Raw genomic sequence first — 23,839 nt, 5'->3', positions numbered from 1 at the left:
ACTTGCAATGGTTTACATTTGCCATATTTTGGAATAAAATTTTTGTTATATGTTTCTGAAGTTTTCAAAAAATATTTTAACCTAATAAATAGTCTTTGAAAACTTTAACTTTTTATTTTAAACTATAAATTAGTAAACACAGACAAAAAAATAAATATTTATTTATTTATACTGTTATATACATTTTACTAACTGGTCTTCGGTCAAGTTTTTCGGTTTCATTTACAAATTATGATTCACAAATATGTTTCGCCTGAGTATTATAATGGCATGATAGTCCAGGGAGCTGAGAACTATGCTACCGATTGGAGGGCCCATGTTCAATTTCACTCAAGCTGTCTAATTCTTTGGGTACTGGGGCCCAAGTCGGTAACTAGTTATCTCCAGAGAATAGTGCATACGAATCTACCAAAACAGCTGATTCTCCAAACCCAAGTCTGCAACTTCCGGGAAACCCAGACGGTAGAATCTTAACTCCTCGGCCCAGAGAGGGGATACTTGGAGATTTCTTCTCGGTCAACATGCGTATATAGACAGTAATATGTCATTTTCAACAGATATGGCGCACTTTTTCAATAATTGCCGAAGAGTAATGTTTGCCTAAGAAGAACATATAGAATTGAGACGGCGGCTTACATTGCAGCGAAGAGCTGTGCGAGATTACTATAATCCCTTTGAGACTAGGGAAGCTTTTCGCCACCTTTTTCACGTCAGCAGAGACATTGCTCTCAATGTGTGGGCAGCTCGAGCCGTTTTTGAGAACACAACTCTCATCGGGTTCAAGCGTCCACGCTCAAGTAATTATCATGTTATTCAAATGTGATTATGAAACCTCTCCTCTAACTTCAATTTATATGCCGTTTTGCTAATTCCTAATCATTATAATTTATAGAAAAGTATTGTCATTGTCATTAACTTGTGATGAGTGACAAATAAAATAATTTGCCACCGTTGTAGCAGTTATATAACTCTTAATTTGTCCACCTCTAAATGTAGTAATTTAGGGAATGGCTCCTTAGTATTAAATGGATAATCGTGAAAAATATTGCAGCACCACACCAAATCTATGCTTTAACACGATACCACTTCCATTTGTATGGCTATGGATGATTGAGGTTTGTGTCATGTGTACCCAATAAACAAAAATAAAAGTGTCACATAATGAATCTGTAGGATGTAATTATTAGTTTTTCCTGATTTATCGATACTTCATGAGAAATACCTTGCCCAATGAAAATATTTTGGAACTTGTTGGTGCATGGATTATGATTATTTTTCTAATCACTACATTTGCTTTTATCCCAAACAAATGAATTGTTACCATTATGAGAAAAAGTTTTAGCTTAAATTAGATTGAATCATTCTTTTCTTAAATCAACGATAGGTCTTTATTTTTGTTTGTTTTAAATTAATTTTTCACAGTCACCCTACTATGTCAATGAGCTTTCCTTTGCTCTTATTTAAGGTGTTAGTAGCCTAACAGTGACCAGGTTATCTGGACTTGCAGGCAGGATGTCCATGAAAAAAGGATGTGGAAATTTTACTTGATTGCTTAAGTATTAAAAAGTTGAAAAGGAAAAAAGTCGTGGTTATTTTCATTAATTTGGCTTATTCAATCTTTCTTGGTTGCCTAACACCACTTTACCTAAAGTGATAATTAAAAGTTTCATTCCACAAATATTAGGAGATTCGGGGTATGCCCTGGAGCAGTGGCTGTCAACCCCTCACCCTCATTCTACTGAAGGTACAGCTGAATACTGCTATTCAAGGGCTCCTGGCCGGGCTGTCATATAAATAGCATATGGCCTCCTTAAAGCACACTGGAGGTGCTTGCCTAGGTACCGTGTTCTGCATTACCAGTCTCAACAGGCATACAACATCATTACCTCACATGTGATTTTGCATAACATAATGATTCATTATAGGTAATAAAACAATGTGCTGCAATATGTTAACATTCACCTAGTACATATTGAGTATACTCTGAGTCTTTTCCTCACATGCTTAACATCAGCCTACTGCTAATTTTTTTATGGTTTGACATTAAAATCTTTAAGGTATTTCTATTCAGAATGCCTGTACCTGACTTGCCAGACACAGCAATTGACCCTATATACCTTGAGGAAGGGAATGAAGCAAGAGAACCTGCTCAGAGGAGTCTTGCTGATATCATCAAAAGATATTTTGCCTAAGTTATCCTCTTTTTGTTTTAATGTTCATGTAGAATTTAAGGAAAATGCATATAATACACTCCATTGAAAAATTGTTCATTTTCAGGATTCTGTCAATGCATAATAGACGACATTTTTTATATATTTTGTAAATGTGGCCATCTACCATACCTAAGTTAGATCATTTTGTCACTTTTTTCATGCAAGATGTTTGGAATTCTCACCTGCTCGTGGTGATCCTGCTATACCACCATACTGTAGGGCTAACTTGGGAAATAAACTGAGGCCTCACAAATGGTCCGCAAGTGGGTGATGGGGGCTTTCTTAAAATTTACCATTATACTCTTCCCTATGAAAATGAATCAAAGACTTTGAAGCTTCTACAAATGATAACACAGATGTACCAGTTCAAGAGGAGCTTCAGTTTACAATGTTTTGATTCCATGGACAGGAAAGTAGCTCCTTAATCATTTGGTGGAACACATAATTGTCATTCTATGGGGCAATGGATTTAAAAACTGTGATTGGTAAATATTTACTCATTCAATTAAAATACTATTTACTTTTAAAAAGGTCTTGAGATTAAACTTTCAAGGTTCATGAAAAATGTTTGGTTTATCCATGTGATTGAAGTTGGACAGAAAGAATTCAAACAAGTGTGTCTTCAATCAATCAGAAGCCCTGTTTTATGGAAATTGTACTGCAAATGATCAAAATGATTTCTGCATCTGTGGTGAACTTCTGGAAAATGAATTTTAAATTATTGGTTTGCATAATACATTACAGTTATCCTCCAATAATTCCATAAAAATAAAATTTTTAGAATTTTATTCATTCTTACAATCTAGAGGGAGCAATATGGCACCAGTTATCTAGCCAAGTTACACACTTGTATCTGGAGATATCGTAGTAGTAGTAGTATTTAGGGGAGACAACCGACAGCTGAGGTCATTTGCACCATTGGGGATGGACAGGAAAGGATGAAGACTTGACTATATCAATACTAAGTCTCTAAAATGGCTTTTACTTATATTGTAGAAACATCTAGTAATAACTTTTAGACATTCCAGGCATTAAATATATATCTGAATGTCCACTTTTCCTAGATCTAATGTCTTCAAAGGATATTTTTTAGACATTAGGTAATATCTGCATGGGTATTTTGGGTAAGTTTTGCAATAAATAACGACCATTACTTTACATACAACTTTATTTTTCATGCTTGTCATGTTACCTTTTGGAGATCCTTGATTTGGCATTTCTCAGATAACTTTTAATCCAGTATCTCCCAAACTTTACTGCTGGTTGCCTCAGGATTGTATAACCTGACAACATATATAAATGAAAAAAGTAATCGTTACAAAAGTAAATAAGCATGGACATGCTTTTGACTTCAGCTTGAAATAGCTTTCAAATGGAATCGAACGTTTATACTGTCCATAATTTTCTGCCCGGTGACAATGACCAATTATCACAAGATAATTAGGTGCATGTGGGAGCCTACTTAAATTTGCTGGTAAGTATGAATCTGAGAAAGCTGGCACTTTGATTAGACTCTGGCTCCAGCAAATTAAGTTAAATTCATAAGGGAACCTTGTTCATTAAAAAAAACTGCCATTCTGTATAGTAAGGAAGGTGGATAGCTCAAATTCAGACCCAGATAAAATAGATTGAATACAAGCTAACATATGCTTTATGTGATCCTTGTGCGTTATACCATGTTATTACCAGCTCACTTCAGACAGGCCACAGTTCAAAATACCTCAAACAATTTATCTTTTGAATGTTATCTCAAACAAAAATGTTTCAAACAAACAGTCCATTCAAGACCTTGATGAGATAAGAATCATGAAATCTTAGCTAATAATATCACCCTAGCTCTTAACAATAGTTGGGATAACCAATATTACTCAGAATAATCCCAGAGAATTTCCTGGAGGAAAATGCTTTTTCTTCTCTCCTCCAACCCAAGAAAAGTTATCAAGTTAACCCATAAATAACTTCAGTATCATCAATGCCATTCCATTGATTTCATTATCTTCATATTTCCATATTCCTTTGTGCTGAAAATCTCACAAACAAGCTTCTTTACAAAATAAAAGAAACACAATCAGGTCGATAATACAATCAAGTCAAGAGTGCACCTTGTGAATGAGTTACATGAGATGTTACACTCTATTTTTTAATGAGAGATCTACACTGCAATTCCAGGAATAATGCCTTTTCCTACGTTTGAATGTGTTGTTTGAATGGTAGATTATTGGTAGAAAATTGACATTTGATTACTAAATGACTCTCCTTCAAAAATAAATTAAGCTAAATAAACTAAAAAAATCTTTTAACAATCAATATATGTGTCTGGCACCCTGCTGCTATGGCAAGTCACACTGAAATAACAGGTTGAAGTAGTGGAGTAATGCGGGAAATTATTGAATTAATATTATTATGCTTTGTAATCATTAAGCAGTACTAGCCAGAGATGTTATTCCTAATATGTATCTCTAATCAGAGATTCCCTTGCACTCATTCATTCCATTTCCTCTTCTGGGATGAAATATCTTTTACATTCTTAGGGAACCTATTTAAAAATAACTCATACACTACCTCCCTGGTTTATTTGGTTTGTCATGAAGTTAATCCCTTTGGTTTCTTTGAAATTATAATTAATTATAATCTTATTTCTGCACACCCTCTTCCAACTTCATCATATAACACATTGGAATCTGGAATGAAAAACTTTCATGTTTTATGAATTTTAATTACTTTATGATACTCTCAATAGTGTACGTTGGCATAAAAGGTCATTTAAATGAAAAGGAAAAATTTGTCAAAATAATTACTATTTCTGATTAATGCACTGCGTTCAAGGGCAAGAGCGATTATATGTTTGAATTACAAAATATGCCTTTTGCATACAATTTATTCCTGTGAATCCAAATTCCCCACTGTCATTTGCCTTGAGCTCATTAATTAACGTATAGTTACTCTTCTGGAATCATGGTGGTGAAGGACATAAGGGAAAATAAGCTTCCCTCTCTAATTCCTCTTCAGAAAAGCAAAGTACCACCACCTGTCTCGTTTTCTCTTCTTCCTACAAAAATCTTCATCCGACTTTGCTAACTCGTAGTTCTTTAAAATTACAACCAACCAAATAAGCACAAAATTAACCAAAGTCTAGTCTACAAGTAAGATGGAAACAATTTTAGAGACGAAATGACGAGTAATACTACGCTTGTTTAGGTGAATTATATATTATTCACAAATATTGATGGGCTGAGTGAAAATTGTCATACATTTAAAAGATACTTATGGGAACTTACCATATTGTCCATGATTTCGTACATACATTTTGCACAAGATTCCTCATTCAACTTATTTCTCTAGGAGTAGTGATGGAGTTAACCGTTTTCCTGATTTGTAATGGGATGCCAACAGTCACAACTACCTTTACTGCAGCCCTTTTTATCAGCAAGCCATTCATTCATTCCCTTGGCATCACTTGTTTCAGTGAAATCAACCATTTCCCTTCATAAAGTGAATCAAAGTTGTAGATTTCTATTACTAAAAAAGGAAAGAAAGACTCGTACTTTTCCACAGATTTTATTATACAGTACAACGCGTTTCACCGTATAATAAAATCTGTGGAAAAGTACGAGTCTTTCTTCCCTTTTTTAGTAATGGATATTAAATACTTCCACGAAGTGAAGCCTGAAACAATAGAATATATTGTAGATTTCTGTTCCATAAAGAAAAAAATGTGGTATTATTTTTGTTTATATAGTATTTTTGAAAAAAACCATTGCAGAGTTAAAATATAAGCACATGGTGAAGGGAGTACTCCTAACTTATTTAAAACATGGGTTACCCTGAGTGAGGTGTGGAACATGATAGTTTCTATTTAGGGTTTGTTATTGGAGGGAGAAAACTTTTGCAGTACCTTCCCAAAATATGAGACCGTGCACCGGAAAGAATCTCACTACAAGCCCGTTTATTTTTAGATCCATAATTCGGTTTAAATTATTAACATTGATTCAAGTATTCAGGAAGATCAAGCGTCTAATTGCATTCATTACATAAGGCCTCGACCTATCATCGTTTCAAAATCAGAAACTATGAAATTGCTGGATAATACCATGTGTTCCAGTGTGTACCATACCATACCTGTGTTCATCATAATATAATTGAAAGTGTGACACTGTATCCACTTCGTGAAACCGCTAAATGAATTCCCCCATCGTATACATTAAAAAGATTCAAAACGTTAATCACACAATTCCATTGTTCACGTTGTATATGCTGAAGACTCACGCAAACAATATTATTTCATCAATTTGTACTGCAGTAATTTCTTTATGGATTTCAATGGGATTATACGTCAAACGCACAAATGAACTGCCGTTTTCAAAGTAATTACAAGGCTACAGCCCCGAGTTGAAAACACCAGCACAAATACTTTCATTTAAATAGCTGACACCAACCAAATCAAGAAGATCGAAGTTAATATCAATAATTAACATTTATGAATCCACAACCGGTAGCGCATGGAATAAATATCTTATTCGAAATGATCAGTACAACACTGCGATCACTAAATTTTTTCCATTTCTAATGAACGCATTAAACGTCCACGAAATTGGTAACAAATTAATTCCTTTGTTTACCAAATGGGATTCTGTAAATGGAGATGTAACAGAAACCAAATGACTAGAAATAACAGCATTGAAAATTCTTAAAAAATGTGTGAGCCAAAACTTCGCAATATGACAGTCTTTACTTAAATACTCATCTTTTATTAGTAGGGGAATGATGTCATAAATTCTCAACTCATTCAATCTCCTCCAATGGCAGAATGCAAAATTCAAGCCATGTTGCCAAACTTACTCTTCTAAAGAGCATGTTGAAACTTGAAAGTAGGTAGTGGATACTGCAGGGAGGAAGGTGTGTAGGTGGTCTGTCTCTTCAGTTGTTTCGGGGTAGGTTGTGAGGACGGTTGGTGAGGTGATAGTCTGGAGTAATTTGCATCAATGCTAAGTTATTGTTGCTTTTAAGTTGGAATAGTTACTTCGGGAACGAGAGCCGTAGGTTTATCTTTTTTAACATAATAATTTTAATCTTGATTGCGTCATGTCAAATGAATTTATTCACATACTCCAGTTTAAATAATATTAGTAGTGATTGTTTATAAAATGTATTTGTTCCTTATATTGCACATAAGTATTATACTCTGAAATATTTTTTGCTCAGATTACGAGGAGAGTGGCAGTGTCATCCGTGATTCAAATTTTAAATTAAAAGGAGAAAAATGGCTGAAGGGGGAGGTTTACCTAGTAGAGAAAGGTAACAATTATTATCACTCTTTATCGATATGTTATTTACGCTTTGCCCAATTTTCAATTATCCTGTCGTGAAATGTCTGTGTTTATCCTGCTGACTGTCAATGGTTTCACGGAAATGGGACTTGCATTAGTTATGGACCGTAATTCTAATGGCAGCTGAAGTTATTTTTTTCAGTTATTAATCTAATGTAAATGTTGCCGATTCGCATATTGTGCCAGGGCCGGATGTCTAAAATCTCATTTTTCCCCTTTTACAAATTGCGTTTGCTCTGAGTTATTTGTTCCCCGCGTGTCACGAGGTATGTAAACACAGCAAGATTCATGCAGGTCAAGTAATACTGCTCGTATTAATATAAAGAAATTCGTGACAGTCGTACTGTTGCAATTTGCTATAAAGACTATTTTGAGGAGTACTTGCATAGCTTTTGTGTGTTGCGCCAGGTAGCTTCGTATTCAGTAGCTGGTAAGTTTTTATCCCATCGTGTACGTCAAGTGTCATAACACGAGTGTCACTTAGTCCAAAGGGCTTTTCAAAAATGGTTATATTTAACGATAAATCGGAGATAAACTTACTTTGGAATCATTGAATATTTGATGGAATTTAGTTTTTGTCTTTGAAGGATGTGTTGCCAAATAATGATGGTTATTTTTCATTGCTTACCCACTTTTAGCTCTTCTGTGGTAATCTCTCACGGTGAATGCCATGTAGAATTGTTACGTGTTTGGAATGCCAAATCAAAATTATTTAGTGAATGTGTTAATAATGTTCGTGCTTAAGGTTTGTTTGTACATCACTTTTAAACGGCTGTTTCAATTGGTTCCAGGATCCAGGATGTCAGGACAAACAGGAATACCCCTCCCATATGCAGATATTACGCACGTGGTGCTTGTATATTTGCGAGGAAATGCCGGTAAGTGCATTTTGTAGAGTTACGTGGGCAGTTGTGGATATTTTAAACTGTCCAAATTTCCCATTCAATCATTTCCGTTCTTTCTTTGACACGTTTTGAATAAACTAATTCAAAATCAGAATTATCGTTCCAATGAAAATATTCCCGGTAAACTTGTGATTTTATTATCGAAGTCGACGTCTAAAAATATATGAAAGCCTATCAGTGTGTGTGGGGAAATTACAATTGAAAGATAAGACCCGAGGGATGCGTTAAACCAAAGTTGGGGTTGAAATTGATGTTTAAAGTTAAAATTTTAATAATATGTTAAATTATATGCTATTATTGAGGAATAATTTTATCTGGTTTGCATTTATAGAGCTGTGTATAAATGTCAGTGTATAACCATTGACAAGCATCTAGAAGGTAGACGTAACATAGATAACACGGCATTCATTTTCATGTGACATTAAGAATATCTTTTCTTGAGTCATCCCTCATATTTGGTAGTGATTTTGTGAGTGAAATTCTTGCTTTGCCCAGTGCCTCTGAATATTTAATGAAGTACCATATGCATTATGGCATTGCATTGGTATTTTATGAAATAACACTTTATTTGATAAATTTTCAATTTTAGTGAATTACTGAAAGGTGAAAGTAAAAGATTGATGTGATTCGTTACTATGACAATTTAATTAGATTGTTATTAATCCTATAGTAATTTTGGTAATGCTGTATTTTAATTATTCAAAGTGCATATTTAAAACGCACATACCTACCATCGTAAAGCAATGGAAAATGAAATAGCCAGACTCTAAACTTGCTTGTGTGTGTGAGATTGAGGTACACGTGGATCATAGTTTCCCTAACATACCAAAGTGACTTGTTTGTGTTCCCTATCTTCCCCTTACTTGTAATTTTGTTTTTACCTTCCCCCTGTAAACAAACCTTGTGCCAATCAAGTTTACAGTCTAGTCTATTTTGTTTTCTATTCCTATCCAAAATGCATTTGTTTGAATCTTAATCTTTTCTTTTTTCCTGATTGTGATGCCTAACAATATTCATGCATGAATATACCTCTTTTTTTAATGACTAGATATGAAGATTAATACCTCTAACCAAATTTTCAACTTCTTTCATCAGTAACACATTTGATACTTGGGTGCTTTTTTGGAAATATATTGTATTGACTTTTTGTTATGAATTACCTTTCATGAGTAGCACTTTTTAAAGGACTGCTTAATATTTTGGCATTTTGTCGTTCTGATAATGAAGAACTAACTCATTAGAGTTGAAATTTTAATGCAGCGGTGAACTGCATTTTCAGTGAAAGGGCAATACAGTGGTTATAATATTTTGGCAAAATTTTCTTTCATTAATCGATAGCACTTAAATATAACAAGTAAGTAATATTCAATTGTAAGTTCTGCAGGGTGAATATCTGCCAAAGATGTGGTTGTCATTCACAGATAAGTTAAAATTTGTTTTAAGACAAAGATTCTTATTTATCAAGTAGTTAAGAAAACCATTAAGAATCATAAAATAACATTTCATAGGATGTTTGGTAAATGAATGAAACAATCTAATAATGTATTTTCCTTGAATTAGGATTTTTACTGTCCTTGTTTCAATGAATGCCTTACCTATATTTTTTATTTCACCCAGGGTTTGCTTAGTTGTTTGAAATTGATGAAAGTGCTGTTATTTAATGGCTACTGTAACCCTGAGTAGATATGTAGTATTACAGAAAGGAACCTGGTTGTCTTAAAAATACGTGAAATATTTTAGGGATATTTAGATGGTACTGAGGGACATTTGAACAGTAGTATCATGGTGGTTGTAGTTCTGGAGAGGTTGAGGAAAGATTTCAGAGGATAAACTTAGACTGCATGCCAGGGAAGTAGGTTTTGTGAATGGAGAGAATTTTTTTTGCTGTTATGGGGCATTTTAGAGGTATATTTATGGGAGGATTTTGTTGTAGGTGGGAGTCTTAATGGCTGTGTCAGATATGAGAGGAAGGATGCCTTTGGAAAGGGAATGTATGTAGAGAATCAGGGTTATCGTAGATTCAGTGGCCTAGGATAGAGAGAGGGTACAATATTGATTGTATTGTTTGCAGAGGGTGATCTTATTGAATTTGAGATGAGTTGTTTGTGTGTGGGATTAGTGTGGACTAAAATGTGAAATTCAGTTTTCAGGAGTGAGATTTGAACATCCAGGTAGTTGATTTAAGCAGATACAAGAGGTCTGGGAAGGATAATTGTATTGAGGGAAGAGATGAAAGTTTTAAGAGAGTCCATACCAAAACAAGATGAATGAATGAATTCCTCTCAGGTCTTCGACCGGGTTTGTGCTTCAGAAGCCCTAAGTTCACCTCCCTCAGGGCATCTCAAGCCCTTAGGACAATGGCTGAGTAGGTTCTAAAATTTTGGCAGCTATGGAGATAATGAGCAAGTGGAAGAACTAAGAGGAATTAACTCAACAGATACATCAGGAAAGCACAAAATCGTTCACCAAGATCAATGAAATTTGAAATGGCAGGTTTATCAGGAATTAAGAGAGAAAATCCAGTAAAAGAGTTGGAGGCTAGGTCAGTAAATAGCCTTACTCGTTAATAGAACTCGTACTTTTCCCTCAAGTGCTAAGGTTTAAAACCGATATTCATGCTTTCTTCCCTCAGGGTTTACAGGTAAACTCAGTCCTGTACCTTTCTAAATGTTTTAACCTAGTTTCCTCTTTTCATGTGTGGAGGACCATATTTTATTATTTAGCACCCTGCGAGGTGTATTTTAGTACCCGCAGCTAGGGTGTGTGGTAGGGGGTGAAAATTCACCAGACTAATTTAAATAGCTTTTTAAACCAGAATAATTAAAAAGTTTAACATTTAACCCCATCGAGCATAATTTTTAAAGAATCTTGCTGATCTACTTAGGACTTAATTTAGTCCTACATTTGATATTTTCTTCAAAGTAACTCATCTGTTTGAAGCATATTCCATATGCCATCCTACGAAATAACATCCTTCCTTTAATTTATCATTACATTACCCATCAACCTGTCTAGTAGAAAAAAGTTTCTTTTATGAGGAATTCTAAAATCTTTCTAATATGTTCGACCTTGACAGGTTTGAGCTAAGAATGATACACTAGTAATGGTTCAAAGTTGATTAATTTATACGTACAATTGGTTTAAATGTTTCATATTTACTGTATCTTTTTTCGTAAATATAATTACTGGGCGTATGTTAATGTTTAATGTAATCATAAATTCTTTAATTTTTCTGAAATTTAGTTTAAATTGCAAAATAATTTCTAAACATCATAATAATTTCTCTAATTGGAAAAGGAAGTATTCTAACCCATTAAGATCATAATGAGCCTTACTGACTAAGTCTGAGCACCCACTTTGAATTTAAAAGCACTCTCGTCAGACTTAGGAAACCATTAAGAAAATTAAGAGCTCATTTATCTCTTTTGTACTATGCCCTGTCCATAAAGGAAAAAACTAGATAGTGGATGATTATGAGAAAAGGTTGAGGAAGGTCACTAAAAATGATAGTGCAGTGAGTGTTAGCAAATCTATGTATCAAGGAAAAAAGACTTTGGAGTTAGTACTGACAGCTCATTATCACTGATTTACATGAGTAATAATTATCAGTTTAGTATGAACCTTCACAGCACATACACAGTACAGCTGCATAACTTGTTGTTGTTAGCTCAGTTACCTCTTTAAAACTAGGTGCGCTCCATCAAGTATAATATTTTTTAAAATTTAGTGGTAATCTGAAAACCCAGATTTCAGCCTTTTGCATTGGACTTAGTCATGAAATAATGGCTACCATAAACAACCTTGTTTATGCTGGTGAAATCCACCTAACTTAGAATCAAGCCCACGACCTTTGGTTTGCTAGTTGTACCTCGCTGCCAATAAGGTCAGCAAAAATGCCTCAACTGTAGCAGGCCAGTCAGTTAAAGATTTGGGTAAATATCCAAATGTTTCAGTGGTACTGCTTGACCGAACAATTCAGCTGTGATGGACGTGTCCTAATAGTTAGCCCAATTAGTGTTATCCCTAGAGCAAACAAGTAATTACCATAAATCTGAGGGTGACTCGTAAAGTTCTCGGCCCGATGAAGAAAATGATGATTTATGTTTTCAAAAAGGTTTTCTGAATCAATTTAATTGCTTTCAATGCTGATAAATTTCATTCATCATTCTTCCAGTGCCATTATCCTTTCTGTAGAATTCTTTGGGAAATGCTACAAAGTACTTGTTAACAACTGCACTCTTGATTGGACAAAAAAATGTTTAACGACGTGGAAACTTTTGATTTTTTGGTGGAGGTCTAAGTCCGAGGGTGAAAAATCCTGGGAATGGGATTGATGTTCCAGCACTTCATATTGCAAATCCGTCAATTTTCCCATCACCAAGATACCTTTTTGGGCAGATGCAATGTCCTGATGGAAAAAAATGTTTTCCGCTCCACAAACAGGAGGGTGTGTGTGATATTCTTTCACATGAATTTTTGCATTCAGTTTTATTAGGTTAGGATAGTACTTTCCAGTTATTGTGTTACCTTTCTCAAGATATATGATCAACAGAGAATCTTTTTGAATCCCAAAAAACCAATGCCATGACCTTTCATGATGATGGCACTGTCTTTTCCTTCTTTGGAGATGAACCACCAATCTCTATCCACAATTGCTGTTTCAATTCTGGTGTGCAATGACAAATTCATTTCATCAATTGTCACACATTCATGCCGAAAATCTTTCTTGTTTTTGGATTCTATGGTTTTCAGCTCAACTTGATGGAACTTCATGATGAAAGTGAATAATAATAACTTTGTAAGTTCCACTGATTTTTATTTTAAAAATGATCTGTTTCATCTATGCAATTTTCAAAAAATTAACCTTCACAGACCAAGTAATCCACTAAAGTTCTCGCCATCACATCTCTCAGAAGCTAGTTCCCTGTCGTTCAATAATAAATAGACTTATTAGCATCCCCCTCTCAATTAGCAATTTCAATCAGGAACTTAAATCCATCACATTCATTGCTTCCAACAATGGCTATAAACCCAAACTCAGACAAGATTTTACCCAAAAAGTGCACTTCATATGCTCATTAACTTATAATAACAGGGATGGAGGCGGAAAAAGAGAGAAAACATAATGGTGTAAACTAACATTTATAGGGGAGATTTCCCATAGAGTGGTGTGTGTTTTTCCAAAGGATGTGCAGGTCACCGCTCTGCACTTCACCCATACCCTCTCACTCTCTCCTTGGTTGGTCACTATCATCCCCCTCCATTTCATCCAAGTTCTCCCACCCCACCTCCACACCACACCTCCCATCCACCCACAACCCCTTCCATCACATCCATGCATATATATGAGGGCAGTTCAATAAGTACCCGTGTTAGAAATGAAGAAACCATTTTTTCAAAAACATTTTTTTTATAACATAGTCCCCATTTAGAAAGATACACTTCTCCCAGCATTCCGGCCATTTTTTTTAACCCCTCCAAAAAATAGGATTTGTCGAACTCTCCAAAATACGCCTCTGTCTCGGCGATAACTTCCTTGTTTGAGCTAAATTTTTTCCCCGCGAGCCATTTCTTCATCTTAGGGAATAAGAAAAAGTCACAGGGAGCCAGATTGGGTGAATATGGGGGGTGCGGCAGCAATTCATAACATAGTTCGTGCAGTTTGGCGGCGACAACTCCGGATGAATGTGCTGGTGCGTTATCATGGTGAAACAGCACCTTCTTTTTTGCCAAATGCGGCCGTGTCTCAATTTTTTGTCAAACTGGTCCAATAACTCACTGCAGTATTTTCCAGTGATCGTTCTTCCTTTTTCTAAAAAATCCATGAGGATGATGCCAAATGCATCCCAAAAAACCGTCGCCATGACCTTTCCGACCGATCGGACCATCATCGCCTTCTTTGGAGCAGATTCACAGCGAGAAATCCATTGTTTTGATTGTTGCTTAGTTTCTGGTGTGTAATAATGAATCCAGGCTTCATCAACAGTGATAACTCAACACAAAAACCCCTTCGGATCTCGCTTAAATTTTTGCCAACACTGCACTGTGTCCCCATAAATAGCATCCAACTTTGCTTTTATTGCCTTGCATTTCTTACCATCCAAAAACAAACGGCGAATTACCAAGCGATACTGCTCTTTTTCCATCTTAGCAAAAATCACGAAACACGTCTTACTCGAATGCCTGCTAAATCTAAACTAACCTTTAAATCAGTCTGAAATTTGTTTCACCATCTTTTGATAGATGGCAGCACACGATGATAACATAAACTTCCCTCAGGAACGCCCTTTGTCGTCAAACACGGGTACTTATTGAACCGCCCTCGTAAATGCCAAAAAGTCCTGTATATTGTACCTGATGATGTCGACTATTTGAAAACACTGGCCTTTTTTAAACAAAAATCAGTAGAACTTAAAAAGTTATTATTATTCACTTTTCATTCTTTTTTTTCATGAAGTGCACCAGATACAGTTGGGAAAATATTTTCCAAATGCATTTTTAATATACAGTGAACACGGGCAGCACCCATCTGGCACAAAGCTTTTTCATGTGAAGTTCCTTATTCAAAATGTAACTGATGCACTTTTCATATTCCTACAGTATTAGCAATTTCACGCACCTTAGGAAGCGAATCTTTCAAAATCCTATCCTTAATTTTTTTGATGATTTCTGGTGTGGTTGAACTTGATGAATGCCCTTCATGTGAATGATCTAGGATGCTTTCACAGCCACAATTAAACACTACCTCCCATTTTCCTTTGGTAAAAATTGAATGAGAAGAGTCCGGATACACATTAACAATGCTCAATGAATTTTGGTCGGCATTAACCCTTCTTTTATGAAGAATTTGATCACTACACATAACTCTATTTTTTTCTATTTCTTACAGCAACTGATTTTTAACAACTGCCGACAGTGAAACTGCTGGATGGAATGGCTTGCAATTTCATGTGGTGCCCATAGGATAAGGCACGAAAATCCAAACATTTGTTTGTATAATAACTCTCAGTGATGCAATGTTTGGATGTATAGACTTGATGGCGACCCTTTTGACCACACTCTATGATCCTAATGATTTAAATCTGGGCCATTAGGAGGGCAGAATTTTTGGACCAAAACATATCGATGGTTTCTGACAATCAATTTTGCACTAAATAACTCAAATGGGCTGGTGCACCGCCCTGCTGGAAAACATATGGCATTCTGATGACACAGTTTCTATCCATGGCTTCACTGTATTTGTCAGAACATGCAAATAAACTTCTTTGTTGATATTTTCCTCTTTTGTTAAAGAAATTCAGGGGCATGGCATCACTTTCACTGGACGTAACTCCTAGTACATGAACATTCGCTGGAAATTTCATTCTGGAAAAAACCGGGACATCTTCAGGGTCATGGGTGAGCCAGCAGCCATTTTTACGTTTGGTTGTAGCATTCGTAGTAAAGTGTTTTCCTCAGAAAGTAAATCTGATTTGTCTAGCAGGATTATTTTTTAAAGAACACAAAAAGTATGATGCAACGTTCAACTCACTTTGCTCTGGTGGCCTCGGAAAACATGCCTTATATCAGTGGTATAAAACTTATAGTTGAGGTTCTGCTTGATGATTCAATGCATAGTTTTTCACTCTTACTGACAGCCAGGCACAATTTTCAGTTCTATTGGCCTGGATTCTCAGTAATGGTTTGAGTCCATTGGATGAAGTCGGGCATCCTGACAACACGTTCCTTTGAGTAAGTTTTCCTCATGGGTGTTGCCAAACCGTCCAACTTTTGTGACTCATTATGTTATGCGATGGCATCATATACTATCAATCTCAAGTACTGAACCAAATAACATCTAAACATCTGAAAATTTTGGAACTGAATTGTTTCTGTCACCAAGCGACCAATGCTTAAACTTCTGCTAATAGCAGCTCATTGTTTATACTCCACGTTTGTTTTCAGTATTGTGACCATTTTGAAGTTTTGACTGATCAGTACATTAATTAAATGAGTAGTCTACCGGTTAAGGTAGGTTTTGGATGGACACAACCACCAAATAAATATTTTGTTTCTCCTAACAAAACACAATCCAACATCCTACTTTAAAAGTCCCTCTTCATCTCAGTGAACTTCCTTCTACTCTTCATCCGGCCCAACATCCCAATCCCATTCCTGCTCTTCCCTCATTTGCCTAACATTCTCCCATCTATTGCATTCTCTTTCATCCCACTGCCGATTAATATGCTTTTCTTTCATTTTGCCTGCCTCCTTATGATTTTTCCCAAAAATCCCTGCTCCTCACCCACAATACTTCCTTTCCATACATTTGAACTCCTCCATCCTTCACCACACCCACATCAACAGCCTCCAACCTATGCCTATCCTCCTGCTTCAGTGACCTTGTTTCCGCGCTGTACATAACTATGCTCCCTATCAATGTCTTCATGAGCCTTTTCATAACATCCCTACTCAATGTCCCTTTCATCAATTTCCTCCGCAATGTGAAAGCCTCTTAGCCTAGTGTAATTCTTCTCCTTACGTCCCTTTTACTTTGATAATTTTGGTTCAAAACACTTTGGAGATACATAAACAGTTTTACCTGCTCTAGTTTTTGCCCTCCTATTTCAATGTTAACCTTGGCCTTTCTCGTTCTGGAAAATCGTGTAGCCTTTTTTTGTATATATTGATTCTCATCCCATACCAATCGCACTGAATTTCCAATTCACTCAGCAATGCTTGCAACCCCTTGGCTGACTAACAAACTAGAGCTTGGTTATCAGCAAGCCTAACTGATTTTACAAATTCCCCGCTGACTTTCAGACCTATCTCTAGTTCTTCCCATGCCTCTTTAATCATTTCCTCCACATATATGTTGAACAGCGCCGGTGATAATGGGCAATCCTGCCTTACACAGCTTCCTAACACTCCCCATCCAGATTCTCCGTTCCCCACTTGCACCTGAGCAGTCTGAGACATGTACAGGTTGTGGATTAGCCTCCTTTCCCTCCAATCTATTCCTATTATCGGCAATATACTCATTCATTTTTCACAATTCATTCTATCTGATACCTTTTCGAAATCTTCAAAACAAGCAAATACATCCTGATTGTGTTCTATATTCATCTTGATAGTGATCTCATCCCTGCAATGGTATTGCGCTTCTCTCTACCCTTCTTAAACCTGAACTGATTATGCCCTAAGTAATCATTTGCCCTACACTCTTATTCTTTTGTTGATGATCCTAAGAACAACTTCAGCCGATGTTAAATCAAACTTATTGTTCTGTTGTCCTCACATGATGTAGCCTTTACCTTTTTTGGAGTAGGAGTTAACTCTGATCTCACAAAGTTTTCAGGCCAGATTCCTTCTTCATAGATGCTACGAATTAGTCCATATAGACCCTTCCTCCCACATTTGCATAAACCTTTTAGTAGTTCCGAAGAAATGTTGTCCACTCCCATGGCCTTATTTGATTTCATCTCCCTAAATGCCCTTTCTATCTCATCATTGAGTATGTCTGGACCTAAGCTATCTTCATCTACGCCATGGTCTCTTTTTATTATTATTATCTTATCTTATCTTCCTCTGCAAACTTTCCATATCCTTGTACCGCAACTTCCACCATGCTTCTTTTGCTTTATTTATCACTCATGTCAATTTATTATTTAACTCTTTGTACTTTCTTCTGCCTAACTCTGTTTGCGCTCTTCTATTTTATTCTCTCATCTTAATTTCTGATCTTCTCATCCGAAATTCATGGTTTTCTTGTCCACTTCCCCTTTAATGGTTCTTGTAGTTTCTTTTGCGGCTTTTATTATCCCTTTATTTGAAATATTTCCACTTTTCCTCGATAGTACTAAGCTCTTTCTTATCCATGATTTTCTCTACAGCCTGCTGACACTCCTTGTTTATTCAGTTAATGCTTCTACATTTTATTTCCTAACCCACCGCCCCGACCTTATCTTTTTGAATCTGATGCAACACTTCATAACAACTAAATTGTGGTCAGAGTCTGCATCGGCTCCCTGGAAGCCGTGTGAATTGATCACACTTGTTTGATCTAACCTGTGTCTAACCAGAATATAATCTTGCCATGTGTACCTTTGCCTTTTGTGGTGTTGGTGATGACCAACCCCTTCTCCTGCAGAATCCAAATCCTTTCTCCTCGTGGTCATTCCTCGTACCTAAACCGTAGTGTCCCATCTCATCACCATCTCTTCCTTTGCCTACTGTGGCATTCCAATCTGCCATTGGCATAAAATATTTCCCCGAAAGAAAACACACAATTATACCCTCTAACTGATCGTTTATCCTATAGACTTCCTCCTCTTTATGATCACTTGGTGGCATGTATACCTGAACATTCACCAAAATTGCCAGTTCTGCTTTTAACTCTACTAGTAATATTCTATCTGTTGCTTGCTCTATGTTGACTATGCTTTTTGCTACCTTTTTATTCAATGATATGGAACCCCCTGGTTGGCTCTCGTCCCCTACACTGTATATTATTCTATATCTATCAGTCCAGTAACCTCTGCTATCCATCCATCTCACCTCGCATAGATGGAAAATATCTATATTTCCTCGTACCATCTCTGGCTTTATAATCTAATTTTCCTGCTCTCAACAATGTCCTAACATTTCCAATTCCTATAATTAACTGAAGTGGTCTTGTCCTGCCTCTTCTGTCCTGCTGCTATCAGTTTTCTTTTGCAAGGGTTTTGTGAGATGTTGATTGGGATGTTGAGTACGTGTGTTAAGGTTATTTGGGTGAGCTTAGCATGTTATATGAAATGTCAAGAATTTCATATATAATATTACCTGGCGGCACCTACAGCACTATGTAGTCAATGTTGTACCAGCAGGAGAGAGAAAACAATGTAAATAGTGGTGCCATTGACCAAATATTTACGTTTTATTGACTGGAGGTACATCAGTAAAAGTTAATGTAGCACAAAAACTTTTTCAGCAAAAAAATTGCTGAAAATGACCAAAAAAGGCCACCACAAAAGATACATGGAAAATTCAAGGTGACTCAGAGAGGTCTCAGCTAGATTATATTCTGGTTACACACTGGATTAGGAACAGTGTGATGAATTCGCAAAGCCTCCCGGGAGCGGATGCGGACTCTGACCACAATTTAGTTGTTATGAAATGTAGCGTCCGTTTCAAAAAGATAAGGCTGGGGCGGTGAGTTAGAAAATGGAATCTAGAAGCATTAAATGGATTGAAAAGGAAGTAGTACCAACAGGATGTAGAGGAAATCATGGAATATGGTAAAGAGCTAAGTACTATCGAAGATAAATGGGAAAAAATCATGAAAGGGTAGTCTAAAGCCACAAAAGACACTATTGGAATCGTTGACGTGAAAAAGACTAGGAAACCATGGATCATGGATGAGATGATTACAAAGATGAATGAGCGGAGAAAATGGAAGAATGTACACACTGAGTTAGGCAAAATGAAGTACAAAGAATTAAACAATAAATTGAGGCAGGCAACAAATAAAGCAAAAGAAGCTTGGTGGAAGACGCAGTGCGAGGATATGGAAAGTCTGCAGAGGAAGGGTGAAATCGGTGCGCTGTACAGCAAAGTTAAATCGTTATCGGGAAGTAAGAAAGGAAGAGCTATGCTAACAGTTAGAGATAAGGTGGGTAAGATAATAGTTGACACAGGAAAGATCCAAGAGAGAAGGAAGGAATATATAGAAGAACTGTATAGTAAAGAAATTAGACCAACAAAGTTACACATTGAAAAAGAATATGCCGTAGAGGAAGATAGCTTAGGTCCAGGCATACTAGATGATGAGATAGAAAGGGCATTAAGAGAGATGAAACTAAATAAGGCCGTGGAGGTGGATAATATTCCCACGGAACTATTGAAATGTTTGGGAAAATGTGGGAGGAAGAGGCTATATGGGCTGATTCGTAGTATCTATGAGGTAGGAATCTTGCCAGAAGATTTTGTGAGATCAGTTTTAGTTCCTATTCCGAAAAAGGTAAAGGCTACATCGTGTGAGAACTTCAGGGCAATAAGTTTGATATCCCACTGTAGATAGAAGTTCATAGAATTTTTCATTCTCCATAGAATTTCTCCCAACAAACCCCTGTCCTCGCCCACCATACCAAGTACTTCCTCATTTGTTTTCTTCTTGGTCCATTTCAACTTCTCCATTCTTCTCCACACCCACATTTCAAAAGCCTCCAGCCTACGTATATCCTCCTGCTTCAATGACCACGTTTCCGCGCCGTACATAGCTATGCTCCATATCAAAGTTTTTACGAGTCTTTTCTTAATATCCTTACTCAACGTCCCTGTGATCAACTCCCTCCTCCTTGTGAAAGCCTCCTTGCCTTGCGCAATTCTTCTCCTTACGTCCCTACTACTTTGACCGTGTTGATCCAAAACACTTCCGAGATAGGTGAACTGTTCTACCAGCTCTAGTTTTTGCCATCCTACTTTAATGTTTAGCATAGCCTTTTTCTTTCTAGAAAATCGCATAACCTTTGTTTTATTAATATTTATTCTCATCCCATACCTGTTGTACTGAATTTCCAATTCACTCAGCAATGCTTGCAACCTCTTGGCTGACTGACAAACTGAAGCTTGGTCATCAGCGAACCTAACTGATTTTACAAATTCCCCGCCCACTTTCATTCCTACCTCCAGTTCTTCCCATGCCTCTTTAATCATTTCCTCTACATAAAGGTTGAACAGCAAGGGTGATAATGGGCAACTCTGCCTTACACCTCTTCCTAACACTACCCATCCGGACTCCCCGTTCCCCACTCGCACCTGAGCAGTCTGACATATGTACAGGTTGTGGATTAGCCTCATTTCCCTCAAATCTATTCTTATTTTCTGCAATATACTCATTAGTTTTTCCCAATTCACTCTATCAAACGCTTTTTCAAAATCTGTGAAACAGGCAAATACCTCCTGGTTGTATTCTATATTCCTCTCGATTAATAATCTCATTACTACAATGGCATCACGCATACCTCTCCCCTTCCTAAACTTATACTGATCCTCTCCTATGTAATCATTTGCCCTACTCTCTATCCTTTTGTTTATGATCCTGAGAATAACTTTGGCTGAGTGGGATATCAAACTTATTGTCCTGTAGTCCTCACATGATGTAGCCTTTACCTTTTTCAGAATAGGAACTAAAACTGATCTCACAAAGTCTCCTGGCCAGATTCTTTCCTCATAGATACTATGAATCAGCACATATAGCCTCTTCCTCCCACATTTTCGTAAGCATTTCAATTGTTCCGCGGGAATATTATCCACCCCCACGGCCTTATTTAGTTTCATCTTTCTAAATGCCCTTTCTATCTCATTGTCGAGTATGCATGGACCTAAGCTATCTTCCTCTACGTCATGTTCCATTTCTATGTCTAATATATGTATATATATATATATATATATATATATATGTATAAATGTGTGTGTATATATATATATATTTATATATATGTGTGTGTGTGTGTGGGTGTGTGAAAAAAAATTATTTTAAAGGCTTCTGTGCACTAGTAGCTTTTTAAAATATGAAATGTTTTTTAATCCAGTGAAAATAGTCAGAAGTTGTAAGATGAAATTGTGGAAATATGAGGTTCTACATATATGGAAAAGGAGGAGATTGTATGGGATGTGAAAATGATGTTATAACGGGCCAAATGTAAATCCCAACAATGAAAACGTGGGCTTTGACTATATTCACTCATGAAGTTTTAAATCCTTGCAGGTTTTTGCACGTTGAAGCACCTGCTAGAGCAGAGCAGACAAGGTCCATGGATTTCAACAGGCCTCGGCAGGGTGAAAATGCTGCTCATAAAAAGGTTATGGTGAAGAGTGCACCTCCTCCAGTAGCCCCAGTGGAAGAAAATGCAAGTGGAGGAAAAAGGTGAAAACATAGGGTGTATCAATAACAATATAATGGGTGATTTTTCAAGCACATTGTATTAGTGTGAAATATTGCATCATCTCTGCAAACAAACTTGTGGAACCATTTAGTTTGGTTAAAATTTTTCTTGCAAATCATTAGTTAATATGTACAAATAACCTAATAATAAATGCACCAAACCTTACTACATTAACTTATAAAGTATATTTTCAAATGGATTCTATAAATGTAGCAATCGTATTACTTTATTAAATGTAGTAATTGTATTCTCAGTCTTGGTATCATAACTATTATGCTAAGATGTTTGAAAGCTACATTTTCCTCTTATGGGAAGAAATGTTCAGTTTTTAATTCTTAAACTAACTCTAGCAACATAAAAAAAGCATTACAATAAATTTAAACTGTAGAAAAATGCTTTCTTGAATGTTCTTGGAGATTTCATTTCACTGAAAATCATTCTCATGAATTCTATAAAAATTCTTCTGAAATTCTTTTGTTTAATGATCCTGTTGGTTTTTCTCTATTCAAATAACATGGGTAATCTGTGAAGGCCCTAATTATTTAAATTCATGTATTGTGGTGTTAATATATGCTGCAGGGAGTGAAATATATTCTTACTCTTAGTTTTCCTCAGCTAAAAGAAAACTGTGTATATGTTTTAAAAGGAACAATATAATCACATACACTGGAAGCAGGAAATCTTTGATCTTTGCCAGTTGATGTAGAGAAAAGTACTAATGAGGCCAAAGGTAAAGCAAAGATAATTTTTGTTAAAATTCTAATTGTTTGGGCAGCCCAATCTTTTGACTGTGTGGCATCTTAATGGTTAAGAGTGAATGGAAAAGGTTGTTTTTGGAATCATTGAGCTGTGTGAATGCATTATTGAAATTCATACAGGGTCGCACCCAAAAGTGGTAGGACTGATTTTTTACAAGAATTTTATTGACGATATACATACATCGACTTAATAATCTTCAAAGTATGCTCCTTGAGCTGCTACACACTTAGTATAACGTTGCTCCCATTCCCCGTACGCCCACTGGAAATTTTCTTTGGGGATGCCGTTGATGACCCTCGTCGAAGCCTCTTAAACGGCCTTTATCGAGTCAAAACACCATCCCTTGAGCTGTCTTTTCATCAGGGGGAAGAAGAAGTCCGGTGGTGCCAGATCGGTAGATTAGGGCGGGTGCGGCAACATGGCAACGCCGTATTTGGCCAGGAGCTGTCTGACGACGAGCGCGCCATGGCAGAATTTTCGGCACCATCTTGGCGCACACCTTGCACTTGGCCAAATCCTGTGAAATAATGCGTTGGACATAGGATGCAGACAGACCCAACTGCTCTGCAATTTCTTCACTGGTTAAGCGTCGGTCTGTGTTCAGCAGTGTCCTCACTCTGTCCACATTCGTGTCGGTTCTTGCCGTCGACGGCCGTCCGGAGCGATGGTCGTCTTCATCGAGCTCCTTACCCTCTTTAAACAACTTGTGCCACTCAAATACTGTGGAA

At 36.5% G+C, this 23,839-nt stretch overlaps 1 protein-coding gene across 2 annotated transcripts in view; it reads left to right on the top strand.

Moving 5' to 3' along the window:
• The first annotated feature begins 7,088 nt into the window (after positions 1-7,088).
• The window catches only part of LOC139685724 (probable E3 ubiquitin-protein ligase makorin-1), an 81,462-nt gene continuing 64,711 nt past the window's right edge, over positions 7,089-23,839 (top strand). Inside the window, exons 1-4 of one of the 2 annotated variants that reach the window (XM_071582757.1) lie at positions 7,089-7,144; positions 7,416-7,508; positions 8,332-8,418; positions 22,175-22,333. In XM_071582757.1, the coding sequence (XP_071438858.1) occupies positions 7,474-7,508; positions 8,332-8,418; positions 22,175-22,333 (281 nt within the window). In that variant the 5' untranslated portion in view covers positions 7,089-7,144; positions 7,416-7,473. The other variant, XM_071582756.1, reaches the window with a different exon arrangement.

Source organism: Hetaerina americana, unplaced genomic scaffold, assembly GCF_022747635.1.
Source record: "Hetaerina americana unplaced genomic scaffold, ioHetAmer1.1.p SCAF_12, whole genome shotgun sequence".
NCBI lineage: Eukaryota > Metazoa > Arthropoda > Insecta > Odonata > Calopterygidae > Hetaerina > Hetaerina americana.
The sequence above is the reverse complement of the archived record's forward strand: the minus strand, read 5'-3'. Positions and strand labels throughout refer to the sequence as shown.